Genomic DNA, 19,446 nt, shown 5'->3' on the forward strand with positions numbered 1-19,446 from the left:
AATACAACGCACAGTTAAGCTCCAGAGCACATCCTGATTATTTTGGAGCTGTTTGTAGCTGTAGCTCACGTTGAAATGATTTGCATGAACTAATTTCAAGATATTGTGGTTAAGTTCCATGTGTGTAGAAGCCTGGGTCCTGTTAAAGAGGCTAATCAATACAAACTGATGTTCAATCGATGAGCAGAGTATCGCGTCCACAGCAGTTTGACGTCCCGCCTGGAGACTCGAGCTCACGTCAAGCGGCTGATGCGTCGTTTTTTTTGTTTTTGGTTTTTTTTAGTGGTTTTGTGCCTGTGAATGTGAATACAAACACACTATGTAGAATCCCAGGTCTTTTTCTCTCCCCTCTGTGTGTCCCGGACGATGCTCGGGCTGTGCGTCTCCGCTGGGATCCTCTGGGTCCTCCCACACCCCCCTCCTCTCCGCGCGACTTACTGCGGCCCGGTGCGTTGTGTAAGACGCGACCTGTTATGGCCACCACTACTTCCGGGTTTCAGCAGTCTGGTCCAGATCCTCCGCTCCTCCTCAGCAGCTCCTACACACACACATCCATTGTACACAACCGACTGGAGCGACTCACGCGGACAGACATACATATACAAACGCGCACACGTACGGAGCGAGACGCGCGCAGCGGCGGCGGCGGCAGCATCGATCGTGGCTCCTTTAAGAAAAGCCTAAGCCAGAATTATCACCCCACCTCCTCTTGATCTTCTCTATACGCTTTTGCATAAGAAAATCAAGCGAGAAGACGAGAGTGATCAAAGAAAACGAAAGGAGAGCTGCTTCATTTTTTAACTGTGATTGTGAAGCCGCAGCGCCGAGGTGGAGGCGACCCCGTGGAGACGCGCGTCGGACCATCATTCATCCGGTACTTTTGACAAGCCCATCGCATTTGTTCTTATTGACTGACAGCGCAAAGTGGCAGAAAGACATGAGAGTGACCACTTTGGTATGATTTGAGCTTTGGTTTATCCGGAGCAAAGAAAGCCTCCGCGCTGCTGCTCCACACGGAGAAGCCGAGGACCTACCACTCCAGCCGGGCTAAAGTTCCACAGAGCGCCGCAGACACGGAGCGGGGGTTTGCTCCGCCGCCGACAACAGGGATTCTCGTGTGACATATCTTTTCTTTTGAGTTGGATTTTCTTGCTTCGTTTCCACCCTGGCCCCAGAGAGGATTTATCTAAAGTGAAAGGACGATCAGGGAGTGAGGAGGGTTATGGCGCAACGGGTACGTACCGCAATCCCCTCGTTCTTTCTGTGCGTCTTTGCAAAAGTTTCTCCCCAGTCCAGGCGCTCGCTGTAACGTGGCTCCAGATCACACACACGAGCTGAGCGCGGACGCACGGCTCGCGCGCAGTCAACTGTCCTGCAAGAGTTTTTATTATTCGTCTATTTTACACAGAACCCGCAAAGGAACATCGGGAACACGATCATATCTCACAGCGCTGATGTTTTTTAGATTAGTTTTGACAGGCCACTCACTGGAGGCTAAACGGGGGAGGGAGTAGGTGCTTGTATGGTCACATTTTTGAAAAGGAAGCGACACAATCATTAGCCAAATATTTGAGATCATATTGTTTGAGTTTAAAGGAGATTCAACAACAACTTCTACTTGAAATTGTCCCATGAGCAGAGCCTCAGAGTGTGTGGCTCAGGGGCAGAGCTGCGCCACATGGAGCTGCTTTATTTTATTATTATTATTTGTAACATGTTTCCAACAGTGGCTTTGTTACACTAGTGCACTGGTGTACTGCAAACTGTGTTTATATTCTGTAAATAGTTCTCAGATTTTTATAATATATTTAAATGTACTTATTTATTTTAACCTAAAAGTTGAGTGAGTGTCAGTTCACATTTGCCTGATAATCACAGTGCGTGATGTGTAATAACATGCTCTGCAGTTACGAGGCTTTAAAATGAGTAAACACAGCCTCGAACAAGTGGCAGACATTTGTTTTTACATTTGTGAAAAGTGCAGATCACACTGCAGCGTTAACAAGCGCCATAATAAATCCTCCTTCAAAATGGACCTGGAGTAATTCAGATTTAATGTGGCCAAACCTTTTTAAAGTGATTTATTCAAGATAGAAGTGTTTGCTCTTGTTTAGTTGAATCTTCATAAGCTGCTTTACAAGTTAACCAAAGTGTGGAAAAGTTTAAAGCCTTTGGGTAAATGTCTTGTTTTTCACGTTTTTAACTTACACATTTGACCCACTGCGCGCGGAAAAACTCCCACGTAAATAAGTAGAAAACTCCGCTGAATTAAAACAAATATTCTCAAAGTTTTGTGCGTCTGAAATGACTGTGGGCCGGCATGTATTTGTGTTCCGTGCAGTACGAAGATTTGCCCCATTACGGGATGGATGGTGTGGGCATCCCGACCACCATGTACGGAGACCCGCACGGCGCGCGCTCCATGCAGGCGGTGCACCTGAACCACGGGCCGCAGCTGCACTCGCACCAGTATCCACACACGGGACACACAAACACCATGCCCCCCAGCATGGGCTCCTCCGTGAACGACGCGCTCAAGAGAGATAAAGACGCCATATACGGGTGAGTAGTGCCGCTGTTTAGCGCCACACCAGGAACACAAGGGCTGCAAGAGAGAAGAATGGCGCAAAACGGAGAGAAAGCATTTGTTTTGTTTCCCCCGCAGCCCTTTGTCCATTAAGCCCGAGCAAAGTTTGACACGTTTCTCAGCGGCAAACAACTGAACAAATACTCGAGGTGTCACATGAAATAAAGCCATAGTCTGCAATTTCACAACATGACTTTTGACCTTTAGCAAAATATATAAAGATTTTACTTTTTAAATTAAATCTATTCAATTAATATTGTTCTTGTAAAGGAGAAAAAGCTGCTCAGGTTTAACAGTTAAATTATTTAATTAAAGATTAAGACAATTTGACAAATATTTTCCCGAAATGAAAATAGTTTCTAAAGTGTTTTGCAGCGTGTGTGTTTGTGTTTGGAGCCTTTTCATCCAAAGACACTGCTCTAATAATTATAAATATTCTACAAGTTGATCCCAGCATAAAATGTAAAAAGGAGCAGAAGAGTTTCTGAGAGAAAGATTTAATCACACGCGCTCTGTCCTTCTCCTCCTCTCTTCTTCTCCTCTCTTCTCCTCTCTCTTCTCCTCTCTCTTCTTCTCTTCTCCTCTCTTCTTCTCCTCTCTTCTTCTCTCCCGGAGCTCGTAGAGCCGCAGCTCGGTCCCCACGGGCTGGTCTGGCTCAGTGCAGCCGCAGTGTGTTGACCCCAGTTCCGCTCTGACATTTAACGTTGTGTGTGTGTGTCCCGTACAGGCATCCCCTGTTCCCTTTGCTTGCACTGATTTTTGAGAAATGTGAATTAGCGACGTGCACCCCCAGAGAGCCCGGCGTGGCGGGAGGAGACGTGTGCTCCTCTGAGTCCTTCAATGAAGACATAGCAGTGTTTGCAAAACAGGTCAGCACAAGTTACACTTTAATCCTCGTGTTGGGATCGTGCTCCACCACGATCATGTCACTATCACAGCACCAGCCTCTTGAATAATAACACACGGGGCGTGTGCTGGACGTTTTGTGGAATCATTTGCATAAAAATGATGCTCATATTTTATTAATTCAAGATTCTGTCTGTGGACTGATCACATTTGTCTTGTTCAACTTTTCCAGATCCGGGCAGAAAAACCTTTATTTTCATCAAATCCAGAGTTGGACAACCTGGTAAGCACTTTATTATCTCCAGAGCGCTCTGGGAGTGTGTGCTGTGCTCAGACTGAGTTGTGGATGAAGTTCTGCTGGAGTCTTGTCTGTCACTTTGAGCCGCGTTTGGAAAGTTGCGCCGCGCACAGTTTGCACATGTCTGAGTCTGTAAAAGAGACCACTTTGTTTTGCATTTCACTGTAAAGACTCAGCACAAATGGACATGTTATGTTTTGTTTTACGCGCACGACAAACATTTCCTGATATTTTCTGCTTTGAGAAAATCTTTTCTGGTCAAAAGAAGAAAAAGCCACGGGGCTGATTTTAATAGTTTGGTTTCATTTTCAGATGATCCAAGCCATCCAAGTTCTACGGTTTCATCTGCTGGAGCTGGAGAAGGTGAGTGTTTGGGTGTTTCTCTCGGCGCTGCCACTTCAGACCTATGGGCTGCATTTGCATAAATGTATTTTTGCAAGTCGGTTATAATTAGCGTCAAAATCAATCACGGGGCCGTTTCTCTTCCACGTATTTAATCACGACGCAAGCTGTTACAACTGGAACGGATATGTGCGCGGCCAGCGCTGCGTGTTTAATGAAGTTTTATTCTGGCAGAGATGACACGCTCAAACCTATGAGTAAAAGTTTGTTGGGTTTTTTGAAGTGATTTTTGCGCAGGGCAAAAGGCCCCGGGCGGCCATCTGTGGAGCAGGACGTGGGCGTAAAAGTGTGATTTGTGCCTCATAGAGGACACTGACAACTTCATATCATTATCAAACGTGACCAAATGTATGAAAATAAAGACAGAAAAATGTCCACTGGAGGCTGAGGAGCGCGGTGGCTCAGGGCAGGATAATAATGTCATAATAAAACAGTTTACGTTAAATGTCAGTGTCACTGTGATGTAATGGTCACTACCCGGGGCAGCTCCACTGATGAATTTAACACGCGTGTTGAGTGCGTTCAAGCCCCTGTACTCCTCTTGTCACTGCCAATTTTTAAAGATATCTCAATCCTTGGCTCGTGCGTGAAATAAAGTCACATTTGTAGATGCGCGTGGCCGTGGAGTCCAGCCTCGTGACGCGTTCAACGCGTTTGTTCTGATTTAGGATTTTACTAACAAAAATAAATAAATAAATACAAATAAATAAATGAAATAAACATCTTTATACCAGCGTGTTGTTTCCTCTCCAGGTGCACGAGTTATGTGATAATTTCTGTCACCGGTACATCAGCTGCTTGAAAGGAAAGATGCCCATTGACCTGGTGATAGACGACAGAGAAGGAGGCTCCAAATCAGACAGTGAGGAAATCACGAGATCCTCTGTGGCCCTCGATCAGGTATGTGCTGTGGCTCTTCACATATTCTGCTCCTCGGTGCTGTTATTTGCATATGATTAAAGTCCTTTCTATCCATCTGAATGTAAAATATTCAGAATAATGTTGCTATTATTGGCCCATTAAGACTTGATCCTAGATTCGACCTGGGAAGATTAGCTTCAAAAGCGACGCCATCAACTTGACCTGTTCCGTGTCGATTTTAATTTAGCCTCACTCAAGGTCTTTTTCTGAGTTGTGGCACGTTTTATATTTGATTCTATTGTATTGTTGAAAGAGGGGCATGCTGGGAAGAAAGAGTCGCTAGGTGCCATGGTCTGTTCTTGTGGAGTTCACGGTTCATTACGCGTCTTGTCAGTATTTTCTCTTAGACATGAGTGCACATTGCTTATCGAGACACCCTCCCTGTTTCTTCCCCGTTTTCCTCGGAGCACACGGCCTCAGCACAAATAAGGCGCTTGATTTTTCCCCCTATTTTGCGCAATTGAGGGCATTAAAGGTAGATTAGGGAGTGTTTCCTTTTGTTCCGATATCACAGATAAGTGCAGCCTTCATTATGTGCTCCAGTGGCTGCTGGTACTCCAGGGACATTGTACTGTGTGAGCACAGCCATGACCCTAATGGTCCATACACTGCACTTAAATAATGATAAGTTCTGCCTGTGTGATTAGATCTATGCAAATCTGAATTTCAGCCTCTTAAAAGTTTGTGGATGAGTGTCTGTTCTTGTCTAAGTGCAAAAGGTGAACAGATACAAAAATAATAAAACATCCAAATTAAAGGGATTAGTTTAATGGCGTCACATTAAAGGTAATGAAGTGATTTGGCTAAAGAATTGAAATGTGCAGACCTCCATATGTTTGAGTGGCTGCTCTGAGTGAAGTGCAGACCTCGGGTTAGTGTTGGACTGAGGCAGAAGAGGGAGCAGGACTGTGGCCCACGAGGGAAGAAGACCCCCCTCCACAAAAGTCTAAGCTCAGCACTGCCCCTTTACACAGACGCAGTTATGCACTTATGTCCAGAAACAAGGAGCAGAGCAGAATGTATTCATGTATTCAAATAGAACAATTAAATAACACAGACGCCATCGCCTCTTTGGAAAAATGTCCTAATGTGAGAATAAAACTGTCACAGCTTTTTACAGTCTGATCAAAGAGACACATGTTTTATACTGACACTGCGTAGAAACAGAAATAACTAAAATCCAGCAGTGTTCAGGTAAAAAAAGAACAAAAGTGCTTCAGGCATTGATGAGTTTTATTGACTAAAAGATGAAGATTTTTGATAAAGTTGTTGTCTGTTGAGGACAGTGCAGGGCTGTTGTGTACTTTGAGTCAGTACTTTGAGTCAGTACTTTGAGTCAGTACTTTGTGTCAGTACTTTGAATCAGTACTATGTGTCAGTACTTTGTGTCAGTAATATGAATCTGAATATTAATATGTGATATTTGAGTGGAGTTTTTGGGCTGTGCTGTTGAGGCTGCGTGTCCACAGTGGTGCGTGTCCACAGTGGTGTGTGTCCACAGTGGTGCGTGTCCACAGTGGTGCGTGTCCACAGTGGTGCGTGTCCACAGTGGTGTGTGTCCACAGTGGTGCGTGTCCACAGTGGTGTGTGTCCACAGTGGTGCGTGTCCACAGTGGTGCGTGTAAATGTGCATATCCAAACATGCTTCTGCTCAGCTCTCATATTGTCAGTCTGCTGGCACTGCTTTTCATGTCTTACTTGTGACTGAAGAATATTTGGAATGTGCTATATTTTATGTGCTGTTGTGTCTGCCATTGTGGGAGGGTAAAATCCTTGACAAATTTGAGATGTGTGTGCATTATCTCTTTCCATATGTATTTTTAATATATGCCCTCGGGCATAAAGTTGAAGTGGACTGGAAAGAAATGCTGAGAATTTGCACAAAAGAACAATGTTAACAAGACAGAGAAAGCCAGCTCATTTATTCATAAACCAATTTATTCCAGTGAGGCGACTGTGGCAGAAGAGAAAAAATGTCAAGAGAAAAAATACTTTGAATTGATTAAAGTGAACAGTCCGAGAGACGGGCTCGTGCAGCATTATGCACTCAGCGTCATAACAGTAATATTCTGAATCTTCTTTACATGTCTTTAGGATCTGCCCTTGTTTAGTCAGCCCGCCTATGCAGGCAGCTATAGAGCGACGCTGGGCCGTTTGAAAAGAAAGCAGAGCTGAGAGGTGAAAAAGTCACGAGCTCTGCTCCAGCTTGTGAATGCAGCCCAGCCAGTTTGGGCTTACCCTCTGCAGTGCTGGTGTGAGTGAAACTCGTGTGGGGCTGTGAGCGATGCATAAGCTGCATGTTTGTGTCCAAACGTGCACTGTAACGTTCACGTGCACGCTCTTGTTCACATGCACGCTCATTTTCACGTGCACAGCTCTGTGTGTGTGTTCAGACCGGCCTGATAAATGCAGCACCCCCCTCAGGTGCTATGTGAGTGGAGTGACTGGTTAGCACCAGTTGGACTTTTTAACCCTTTCCCTGCCGCTCTCAGGAGAACAACACTGGCCTCGTTTTAGCCCAAACAATTAGTTTAATATTCTTATTCTGTTCAGATTTAATTTAATTTTATCTTAGCATTAAAAAGTTTAAAATAAATAAGCACAGAGGTGTTGATGATTGTGTTCGTTATAAAAGTTGCTGTCTGTTCTGTTGCTCTGTGCTGATTGGCTGTTTGTGTGGAATGTGTTCAGCCTCGGTCCAGACTTGAGCAACATGAAGCGCAGAGCATTTCCATGCTGCTGTACGTCATTTGCACAGTTGTCTTTAATTGCACAGAGAGCTCTGGGAGGGGCCCGGCAATTTGCTAATAAACTCTGAGGGGCCCGTCTCTGCAGAGCTGCAGAGCAGAACAGCACTCATACTCTGCTCGAGGACTGTCTCGAGCATGTCGCGCTTTGATTGAGTCATGCAACACAGTGGCCTTTGAAATAAGTTATTTTTTTAACCTCAGTAAACTAAGAAAACACCTAAATCCAACACTCCAATAATCCAATAAGACTGTGTGTTTTAAGTACATATTCTATCAACAATTTCCAGCAGTTGTTCTGAACCGTGGTCCAAGTCCTAAACAAAGCATGTGATGTCAGTGTCCTGATAACATTATCAGCCTGTGTTTTGTGTTGCTGTGCTGCAGCAGGTCAGCATTAGTTTAGGTGAGTGCTCGCTCACACAATGACACCTGCCTCTCTCTGAACTCAGTGGAAACAGACACTGTCGGGGTCACACACTATTTTCCTAATCAGAGTGCCACTATCTCTCCACCTCTGCTCTGCTGTGGATTGAGTTACGGTCAAAGCATAAGGCGCACACTTTCTTTACTTTTCCCTCTCCTATAGCGGCATGCCACCAGATCTAATACAAACTTCTGAATCTCGCTGGTGATTGTGGGTAATAGCGTCTTTTGTAGTTGAATAGAGACGAGGTTTGACCCCCACTCGCCCCCCTCCTTTTCTCCTCTCCCGAGAGCTCCCCTCGTTTTCCAATGGGGACTGAATGTGGGGCGGCTGTTAAGGATTCAACAAGTGATACAAAGAGGCGACCACGTGACTTGTGTGTTTCTTAGCTTCTTCATTATTGTGACGGAATAGCAAGTAGGGGTGATTCTGGTTAAGTAAATCCAGACCCGAAGGACATCAAAGAATAAAAACATTTGTTCAAAGAATCTGATGCAGTAAATACATTTCTCCGAAGTCTCACTATTTCTACATTAAAACTCGGTCGTGGAAAGATCAGTTTTCAGTTTTTGGCATGTTGGTTAAGACTGTCAGCATTGTCTTTTCTTCTGGCCTGCCGCGGTTTCTTTGGCTAAGTCAACAATAACCTGGCTTAACATGTGTGTACTTAGCTAATGGAAAGTTCCTCTCCCCTTTTAACCCCCTGCAAGCTCCTGACAATAGCCCTCATCACAAATAGGCCATCTCCAAGGGATTCACCCCGAACATCCCATCACAGGGGAATAGGCTAATGCACAAGCCCACGCTAAAAGAACACAGAAATCACAGGCACATTTTCATTCACACTTTGTTTAGAGTTCGGTAGAGAGCACTAGAGTTAATGTATTTGTTTGGATTTGAGCTCACGCTGTGTAAACATGGATTTTGAAGTGGAGAGGGGGAAAAAAAAAACTGCCAAGGCTTCAGTTTGTGACTTTTCAGCGAGTGTCTTGTTAAATGGACTCTGAAAGTGTGTGTAATTATCTTGATCATGTTATTATCTCTGCACGTCTCTATGAGGTTAACCCACTAGTTTTAAGAGTACCTGACGGCTATTCATCGTAGCATACTTTAACACACTCAAGAGACGCAATCCTGGTTTAGTTCTCAGCCCCTTCAGCAATTATAAGGTTATTTCTTCTTTTCTTTGTTAAAGTGAAGAGGAGGAAGGGAAGGAGGGAGGGGTGGAGAGTGAAGGAGCAGAAAGAGAGAGGGAAGGGGGGGGCTTCTTTTGCAGTCTCAAGTTTTTTTTTTTCCCCTTCTTGCACGGTGCATACCATTATCACCCCTTCTTTTCTTCGGGGAGCACTAATATGGCAGCCCGGGGAGGAGAGCTGTCGGGGAGAGCGCAGAAAAGAAGCGAGACGCGGGTCGGGACGGGCACCGGCCTGGTCGGTCGTCACCGGCGGATCCCGTTGGAGTCGTAGTGAGACAAAAGCAAACACAGATTCACTCTAAACCTTTCAAGGAGCGCTCACTGCTGGAGCCGACGGAGAGGGGGAGCGAGGGAGAGAACGTGTGAGGAGATATTGTGGCTGCAGCGCTGTGTATTGTCCAAAACATGAAAAGGTCAAAAAGTGTGTTCTCTAGAATTCAAGGGCTGCAGAGCATTCTGGGAAAACGAGTGGTTCAGTGTGGGTGAAAATTAGTAAAGGCGTCTGTGTGGAGTTATTTTTAAATTATTATTAAGAGTTGAGATTGTATTTGAGGTTGTATTTCACGACTATTTTGAATAATATTGGTCCGTTTAAATATATTTTGCCCCTGACCTGACCTCAAATACAAACACGCAAATACTGGAATGATTTTAAACATAAATTAGTATAACAAAAGCGTATTTAAGTGCAGATCTCGCACATTAACAGTGAGGACCTGTGCACAGCTTTACCCATTTTCTTTATTATTAAAAATGAATTGGCAGAGTAAGATTTCTTGCATGAGTGCTTGTATGATATGGGAGCTGGCACTGTGAGACCCCGTACACCCCTCCCTCTTACATCTTAGACACAGCACAATGAGAATGCACTGGATTGGAATGCCTCACCGATCATAGCGGAATCAGAATTTCCAGCAAGGAAAATCTTTTCATGGCGAATTAAGGCTAGCGGAGGAGAGAATGCTAATGAAAAAAAGGTATGTACGGCGCTCGAACAGCCTGAGCTCTGTGCGGCACATTTAACAAGTTTAGCTAAAGCACAACACGCTGTGGAAAATGGAATTTACTAAACAATTAAGCACTGAATGAATCTACAATCCTGCAGCAGACACATAGACACACACGTACACAGAGGCAGACAGGAGGGACTAAATCCACGGCGACTCATTACGGGGCACAGAATAAATCAAGCATCCCTCTCTCCCTCTCTCCCTCTCGTCTGCTCTCTGTTTATGCATATATTCACCCTGTGTGGATTTACATAGGCCATAACTCAAAGGTGGGCCTCTCTTGTCGCTGCAGTCGTGTCGTTGGCTCTATAGATGTTATTCCTGTGTGTTCTGCGGTCAAGGTGTGGTCTGGTATTAGACACAGGAAAAAATGCTGTAGGTTGTGTTTGCGCAGAAGCAGCTCGGGCGCAAAAAAAGTCGGACTGGTTTTGAAGAAATGCGACGAGAGAAGTTGGTTTGGTTTTGTGTCGTGCAGAAACGCAGCACAGTTTTAGGTTATTTTTGTTGTTGTTTCTGTCCCAACAACTATAGGAAGGACATAAAGTGGACCAAAGCAGGTGCTGAAGTCACAAAGCCTGTTCATACCCTAGTTTTACATTTTATTTCAGATTATTAGAAGTATTTACATATTTTTACAAACCACTTTTTGGATTTATTTCACATGGATCTACATTTCTTACAAAGTTTACCCCCATAACACTTTATTTTTCTGATTTGTGTCGTATAAAGATGTAAAAATGTTCTCAGAAACCACACCAAACGCTACAATACTCAAACTATAACTCCTCTACTTTACTCCAAACACTCTGACATAACTTTTGTACGCGTTACTATCACTTGTATCGCCGTGTGCGTCTGCGTCGGAATGCCAGGTTGTGTGTGTTCCACCCTCGCGCGTATTAATTGGATGTTAGATCAGCGCTGAGCTTGTTTGGTCCAAAGGCAGCCTGTGATTATAAATAAACTCCCCCTCCCTGTGGAGATGCCACCAGGCCCCGTCTGAGCTCCGCCCCCTTTCCCATGGGGCCTCCGCGTTCACCTCCCAGCAGGCATAGCACTCTTTTGTTCAATTACAGCTAATACAAGAGTTTCCCCGCACCACTTTTGTAATTATATCTTAAAGGAGACGACGTTCTGCAGAATTAAATGTTAAACAATAGATCTATGTTTGCGAGGTTGTGTGTTTTCGCTTAAATCGTGCACAGCAGAGCGTCCCATGGGTGCTGCTGAGATGTTTCTCCAGCTTTGAATAAACAAGATTTGCTAATTTTTTGTTTCATTGTTTTGAAAGGATTTTTTTTTAAAGAAATGACCTACCCTGCGTTAACTGTTTGTGTACTGGGCATGTGGTCTGGATTACCTCACTGCAGGCTCTGGACCCATTCAGTCATGCACGCTGTTTCATTTTTCACTATCCCAAAGGTGCATAACGAACTCACGAGGAGGAGTCTGTGGAAACGAAATCAGCGCAGGGAAAGATCACTTGTTTACTTGGTCAGATTTTGGCGTGTTTTTCCTATAGGCGTTTGCGTTTGGTGGCTAACTATCATTTAGAATAGCGTAATTGTCGATTTTGAAACACATCTCTGTGCCATTTCCTGATTTCCTTGTTTCAAAATGTAGCATAAAACAACCGCTGGCGTCTGAACTTTTCTTCCTGTACAATCCCATCATCCAGAAAACAACATTATGACGTCACAGTGGAGTTTTGCTGAGTCTGCGTTATTTTTACTCATGAGTTTATGCTATTATTTGTAGCTTGAACCTTTCTTTTCTTGTAGTGGTGGCGTTTTCTGTCTCCTGTTTTGTCGTGTTTCTCCTACAGCGTGATGCAAATCCAGCCATATTGTCCTGGCTTTTGGCACAGAAGGAGTTCAAACACAGGCTGTTTGTTGAGTGCGTGTTTGAGATGACTATAGTTGCTCCACAGAAGGAAAAAAAAACAAAAAAACAACAAAACATGGCTTCAAATCCCTTTTATTTCACAGTGTATTTTATTTCTTTATTCCATTTGGGGCAGTTTAAAGCAGCAAACTCGCACGTACGAAGCAGAATTTGATTTGCACGGTCGTTTTTTATGTTTACGTTCACAATATCGACCACATGCAGTGACATTATGTTTTTTCATTTCACTTTCCATGTTTCTTTTCCTCATGATATGACTCAGGTCTACGTTAGCCTATATAATTCTTTTGGACAGCGGCGGAGCAGTGCGCTGTACTGAGATGACATCAGTCTCCGCTCCTATGTTAACTTGTAACTGTTTTGTATTTTCATCTGCTAGCACTTTGAGCCAAATGGAGGCAGCCGTGGATCGCATGCCTCAGAACTCTGGGAACTCAGACAACATGTTCACTGGCTTATTCATCCTGGCCTTTTCTCAGCTATAATCCATTCTATAAAACTGTTGCTCGCTCACACAATATCGGCCAAAAGCGTGCAAATTTTGAATATAGTTTGGACGTTTTGAGTGTATAAAAATGCACGGTTTATTGTTTCCGTGATCATAGCATATCGTGCATACGTGTATTTACTAACAAACCCAATTGGCCGTAGGATGATGTCATGTGAACTCGCTAACCCGGCCTTGCTTTCTCGCAGACGTCTTGGAACAGAGACCATGACGACACGGCATCCACGCGCTCTGGGGGGACGCCAGGGCCCTCCAGCGGGGGACACACATCGCACAGCGGAGACAACAGCAGTGAGCAAGGTAAGCAGGACTTTGTGTCGTTAAAGACTGAGGGGAAAAACGATAAGATGGTGATTGTTCTGATTCGTCTGTAGCTCAAGGTCAAAGCTGTTGAGAGCAAGTTTGCATTTGGAAGGGCATCTGGCATAAAATCCAGGTTGGAGTAGTGTCTGCATAGGCCTGTCATGATAATTACTATATTGAATTCAAGAAATAAGCTGAAATAATATATTCTGCGGCTCAATATTTATCATGTTTACACTTTTATTCTAATAGTGAGGAGATTTTTACAATTTTTATGACAAGATTTGAGCTGTAGAGGGAAAATAAATAACTTTGTGACTAATTATTAGTTCTTTTTGCTTTGTTTTTTGTATATCACGATACAAAATGTGTTATCGTGACAGGCCTATGTCTACATCAGGCATGCCCAAACTGTGGCCCCGGGGCCAAATGCGGCCCTCAGACCAATTTTTTGCGGTCCTCAAGCTTCCAGGTGAATTGGCCCATATTACCTTAAACAGTACTTTTTACTGTATATTACTGCTCATATCAAATATTTCATGTGTCCTATTGAGGATGTAAGCGTGAATAAAGGTCTAGTGGTTCAGTTTAACTTGTAATAATAACACAGATTTGAAGTATTCAGTGTACTGGCGACGAGTCTATGGCCCTTAATTTTTGTTTTTGCTTTGTCTGTGTTTTTTTTTATGTGGCCCTTATTGAGAAAAGTTTGAACACCCCTCGTCTACATCCTTGGAAACAGTTAATTTGCTACGACTGAATGCAAACAATAGTGTATTTTAAGTATTTTTACAGCTTTTTCTAGCAATTTACGTTTGATATAGGACCGAAACCCATTGTATTATCACTAGTATTGATACTGGAACTAGTATATGACACATCCTTGATATATTTACAGTAATAACATTTAGCAGGGACCTACATTCTTGTTCGTTCGCTTGCAGTCAGTAGTTATTCAGTCAATGGTAGGTCGGGACTAAGAGTGCTTTATATCGCATAAAGAAGACAAGTATTTACAGTGCAGTATTAGGCCGATAGCAAACTTGCCATGTGCTGTGTTTAACCTCACTGTTCTGGGCATGCTCCAGTCTGCTCCAGTGTGTGTGTGTGTGTGTGGGGGTGTGTGTGTGTGTGTGTGTGTGTGTGTAAGGTTGAAGATGGGAGTTTGGTTGTTGGTGGTGCTACAAACTGTAGGCAAAAAAGCAACTTCATTTATTATTGAAGGGAATGTCAAGGCGAGCAGTTTGCAGGGGTGCCTCTGCCGGGAGCGCCTTCCACATGAATGACTGATCGTTTATAACACTCGTCTGTCTTTCTATCTTTGTCCCAAGAATTCTGCCTTTTTCTTTTCCTTTAGCTTAAGACAGAGGCCTAAATCTGATCAAATATTACGGGATTTAGACAGACTACAAGCGCCATATTGTGCGTGTACCTCTGATGGCTAATGGTCCAGGGGCAGCCAGGCGCCGTCTGATTGGTCGGCCTAATGAGTGCGCTCTGTGCTGAGTTTTGGCTCCTGCTCCTGTGACCTTTGACCTATATTGACTGAACTGACACTTCATTTTTCACATATTTCCAATTATAGGTCCTCCCTGTACATTGGGACCACCTCTTTTTGCTCTCTCTGTGATCTTCTCCCCGCGCTCAACATTCTTCTTCTTTGTCAGACATATTTTGGAGCTGTGTTTTTGGAGATGGACAGTTGGTAATGAGTCATGTCCTTGTGTGCTACTTTCAGTTTGGATGGTAAACTCGGTGTAATGCTGGCATCACGTGAAATTGTTTTTATATATATATATATTTTTTTGTACAGTGTAGCTTTAAAAGTCCAAAAAAATTAATAAAATGTCTCATAATTTATTTATTATTTTACTACTAACCGATATGTTATGTTATGCTAATTTGCATATATATATTTACATCTTTTACAGTAATAGACGTTTAACATAGTTGATTTAAGTGCAAAATATACACAAATATGAAGTAATAAGTATGAAGTATTTGTTTAAACTACTATAGAGCATAATATACTGCAGTCAAAGTTGAAATATGACACTGTTTATGAACTAAACTCAAACTTAAACTGTGTTAGCATCACTACTTCCTGTCCAATTTTTTTTGCTAAGTCATGCTAACGTCAATAAATATTTAAAAATCAGGAAATGGACAGGGAGCAGCTGTTAAAAAATACACAAATCAAATTAATACTTCGCTAGAGGACACTTCTGTGTTTTGTGTCTCAATGCTAATGCTAATGCTAAATTTGCGGTGTTGTTTTATTGTGTTATGCCTCAAACTGAAGTATTCCGCATCGCAAAACAACCGTGTAGTCTTTATTTGAATGAATTTTAGTTTTAATAGGTTGTTTATTTTATATTTTACGCTTTTAATAACAGTTAGCATCAGCTTTGAGACCCAGCTAGCGTGAAATAAGCGTTGTGCGTCTCTGTTTAGCCCTAGCGGTGACAGCATCGTGCAGCAGGCTACATTTTGGACAGTTGGAAGCTCGATACGGGCTAAGAGCGATCACTGCCACGTCATTTGGGCTTGGTTAAATTGTGTGTGAGTGTCTCTGTAATCCCAGTAAGCGGGTTATTTATGTTTGCCACTTTGCTAGCTCTTTTTTTCCCCGTCAGCTTCACTCTTCCCTCGTTTCCTTCCCCTCTTTCATCTTCCCCGCTTCCTACCTCTCCTCTCCCCTTGTCCCTGGTCTCCACCTACTCTCTCCATCTCACTCTTTCATGATCCTCTGCTCCTCTGTCATACTTCCCACTCGCGCTAAAGTGCTCCCTTTGTTTATCCTTTACCTTCTTTTGTTTTGTCTGTTTCGTGTTTTATGCACACCCTTTTATTTCATTCATTCTAACTTTGTTCACTGTATCTGGCGCTATCTCCCTTTTGGCTAGCTTAACATTTCAATTGATATGTGCGAAGAACTCATCCCAGTGCCAGTCCCATGCCAGGATAGCATTAGCATTTGCTTGTTTATTTTATATTTTACACTTTTACCCTGTGTTTGTGTCTCAATGCTAATGCTAATGCTAACTTTGTGCTGTTGTTTTAAAATGTATTATGCCTCAAACTGAAGTATAATGCATTTAAAAACAACCGGGTAGCCCTTTTTAAATGAATTACAATTTAATAGGTTGTTTATTTTATATTTTATGCTTTTAATAAAAGTTAGCATCAGCTTTGAGACACAGTGAGTGAGCTAGCATGAATGAAAAGAGTTGTGCGTCTCTATTTAGCCCTAGTGCTCATATAGCGGTGACAAAAAACAAATTAAATTGTCATCCCGGTGTCGTATCCATGCCAGTCCCATGCTAGGATAAGTGTTAGCTTGTTTACCGCTGCTCTCAGCCCTGAATGTGGTGTCAGTATCAACAACGTAATGTGTTTATTGGTTTGTTTATTTATTTGAGCAGATAAATTTTAGACTGTGTTTTGTGTCTCAATGCTAAGGCTAATGCTAACTTTGTGCTGTTGTTTTAAAATGTATTATGCCTCAAACTGAAGTATTATGGATTTAAAAACAAATGGGCAATCTTTATTTGAATGAATTACAATTTTAATAGGTTGTTTATTTTATATTTTAGCATCAGCTTTGAGACGCAGCGTGAGCTAGCGTGCATGGAAAGAGTTGTGCCTCTCTGTTTAGTCCTAGTGCTCATACAGCAGTGACAAAAAACAAAAAATGTATTAAATAGACTGTTTTGTGTCTCAGTGCTAATGCTAATGCTAACTTTGTGCTTTTTTAATTAATATCTTAATATCATACCAGTCCCATGCCAGGATAAGTGTTAGGTTGTTTTATTTGAGCAGATAAATTTTAGACTGTGTTTTGTGCCTCTATGCTAATGCTAACATTTTCTGCTCTTTTAATATCTTAATATCTTACCAGTCCCATGCTAGGATAAGTGTTAGCTTGTTTACCGCCGCTCTCAGCCTGAATGTGGTGTCAATATCAACAGCGTAATGTGTTTATTGGTTTATTTATTTGAGCAGATACATTTTAGACTGTGTTTTGTGTCTCAATGCTAATGCTAATGCTAACTTGGTGCTCTTTTAATATCTTAATATCGTACCAGTCCCATGCTAGGATAAGTGTTAGCTTGTTTACCGCCACTCTCAGCCCCGAATGTGGTGTCAATATCAACAGCGTAATGTGTTTATTGGTTTATTTATTCGAGCAGATAAATTTTAGACAATTTCAAGATGTTACGAACAAAGAATGCTCCAGAACCCAAAGGAGTAAACAGTATAGAATGCAAGTCCCTCCTCACATGTGGTAACAATCCTCATATGGCATCTTCTTCATAATAGGTGCTTTTGCTTCGACCACAACGATATTTTCGAACTCTAAATTTCATTGGCAGTCTTTCAAAACGAAGGGAGGATCACATTTGCTTCACACATGTCATTAAAAGTGTTCCTGGGTGTCTCTGTCGTCTCCCATAAGAGCAGACACAAGAAAACATTTTATATTCTCTATCCCTCCTCTCGTTTCTCTGGGACATTTCTGTAAACAAGCTTTGACCCTGTAGTTAATTAGTCCCACTCTATTAGCTCAGCGCTTTGCTAGCTTTAGCTTCTAACCAACAGGCCTTTTTGTTGTATCCGCAGAATCCCTCTGGAGAAGGGGGCTGGTTGAGGCTTTGGATCATGCTTTTTCTATGAACAGAAATACTCGGAGGGCAGGGGAAAAGCTAACAGATCATATATGCGTGCGATGGTGGGGGTCCCCTTATGGACATGACCGGGCCCTTCGCTCTTTCTGCTAGTATAAAGTAGTGCTGTTTTGCTGTGTGAATTTGTAAGGACTCCCGGTGGCTACTCCGAGGGCCTGCCGTGCGAAGGCTACAGTATCAGGCAGCTGCAGCGCGGGGCAAGGGGAAGAGAGCAGAGTTTTGACTGGGGTTTTTTGAAGCTACAGGGCTTCCCTCTCTGCGCGTCAGAAACATCCAGGGAGTGAGGCGATGACTGGCGATATTAGATATGTATCACCAATTACCCAGACCATTTGTACAGTGAGCCCGGCCAAGGCAAACAGCGCTCTGTTAGGCTATATGTGACTGTCTGCGTACGCTTCTACTGTCTGGGAACTGGCCTGAGATTTGGAGGTGTCTGGCTTGTGTTTTTTCTTGGAGGTTTTGTTATTGTAAAAAAGAGGCTTAGTCTAGCGTTCCCAAAATGGTTAAGCTTACCATGCCTATATATAGCCAGAATTTAGCTACGCACGCTAGTCAAACGTTTTCCCCAAAAGTTTATTCGATTTCAAAATAATTTACATACAGCATGCAAAACCTATCGTACAATTCACTATTTAAATAAGTGTTGGTTTTTTCCATTTGGATATCCTCGATGTTCATGTTTCCAAATCCTTTCTGTTTATCTGTCCCAACTTTTTTTTTTTTTTGTTCCTCTGTTGTTCCATTCATGCTAGCTTAGATGCTAAACATTCGCTCCATCGATTCTACTGCAATATCCAGTCAACTATTTATCTATGACGTGACCTACGTGACCCGCCCGAATGAGGTCGAAGCTTTGCACACACACAAAAAAAAAAAAAAAAAAATACTGATCGCCGTCTCCTAATTGGTCAGTTTCCAGGCCTTGGGCGGGCAAACGGGGACACCGAGCAATCAGCTGCCAGTCCAGTCGTTCGTCCAATCACGCGGCTTCACGGGGCCCCCTCAAAGTCACCCATTAATTGGTCCCATTGTCCAACAGACCGGAAGAGCGCGGCGGTGTTTGTGCTCGTGTTTGTGGGGATGTGTTCTGTGTCTGCTGTTGTAATAGTAGTAAGTGACCGTTTCAGCGTGTTTCTTTGTAAATTATTCATTCATTTATTTAATTTAGTTGTATTTATTCAGACACGCCAGACTCGCCCTGGTAAAATACAACAGTACGAACCAAAACAAACTGTATATGTCCGTTTAAAACATTAAAACAGGAGCGGGTGTGGTTATAAATCTTTATCACCGGGTTATTAAAGTGCATTAGCGACACCGATCTATCCAGTTTTGCATGTACTTCAAACGTACTCAATGTATTTGGGAAGGAAAATAACCAAACGCTTTTTTCCGTTTCAGTTTCCAGACGTTGACAATCGCGAGATCTTGTTTTTAAAAGTTCTTGTGTAAAGATTTAACAAACAAATGCGATATTCAAACAGTTTATCAAGTCATTTCTTATAAAAACATCTGATTATGAGTTATAGTTGGAGCTACGTGATCACTAGCGGTGAGCAAAAGTATCGAAATATCAAAATACACTGTTGTTCTGATGTTGTTGTAT

General features: G+C 42.8%; 1 protein-coding gene across 1 annotated transcript in view; it reads left to right on the forward strand.

Annotated features, from left to right (window-relative positions):
* The first annotated feature begins 479 nt into the window (after positions 1 to 479).
* Positions 480 to 19,446, forward strand: part of LOC117382276 (homeobox protein Meis1) — a 79,609-nt gene continuing 60,642 nt past the window's right edge. The window contains exons 1-7 of the mRNA XM_055227049.1: positions 480 to 1,234; positions 2,342 to 2,562; positions 3,315 to 3,456; positions 3,666 to 3,716; positions 4,044 to 4,094; positions 4,887 to 5,033; positions 13,035 to 13,146. Of these exons, the coding sequence (XP_055083024.1) occupies positions 1,223 to 1,234; positions 2,342 to 2,562; positions 3,315 to 3,456; positions 3,666 to 3,716; positions 4,044 to 4,094; positions 4,887 to 5,033; positions 13,035 to 13,146 (736 nt within the window). The 5' untranslated portion in view covers positions 480 to 1,222. The remainder of the gene's footprint in view (positions 1,235 to 2,341; positions 2,563 to 3,314; positions 3,457 to 3,665; positions 3,717 to 4,043; positions 4,095 to 4,886; positions 5,034 to 13,034; positions 13,147 to 19,446) is intronic.

The sequence above is a fragment of the Periophthalmus magnuspinnatus genome, chromosome 15 (genome assembly GCF_009829125.3).
Source record: "Periophthalmus magnuspinnatus isolate fPerMag1 chromosome 15, fPerMag1.2.pri, whole genome shotgun sequence".
In the NCBI taxonomy this organism is placed as follows: Eukaryota; Metazoa; Chordata; class Actinopteri; order Gobiiformes; family Gobiidae; genus Periophthalmus; species Periophthalmus magnuspinnatus.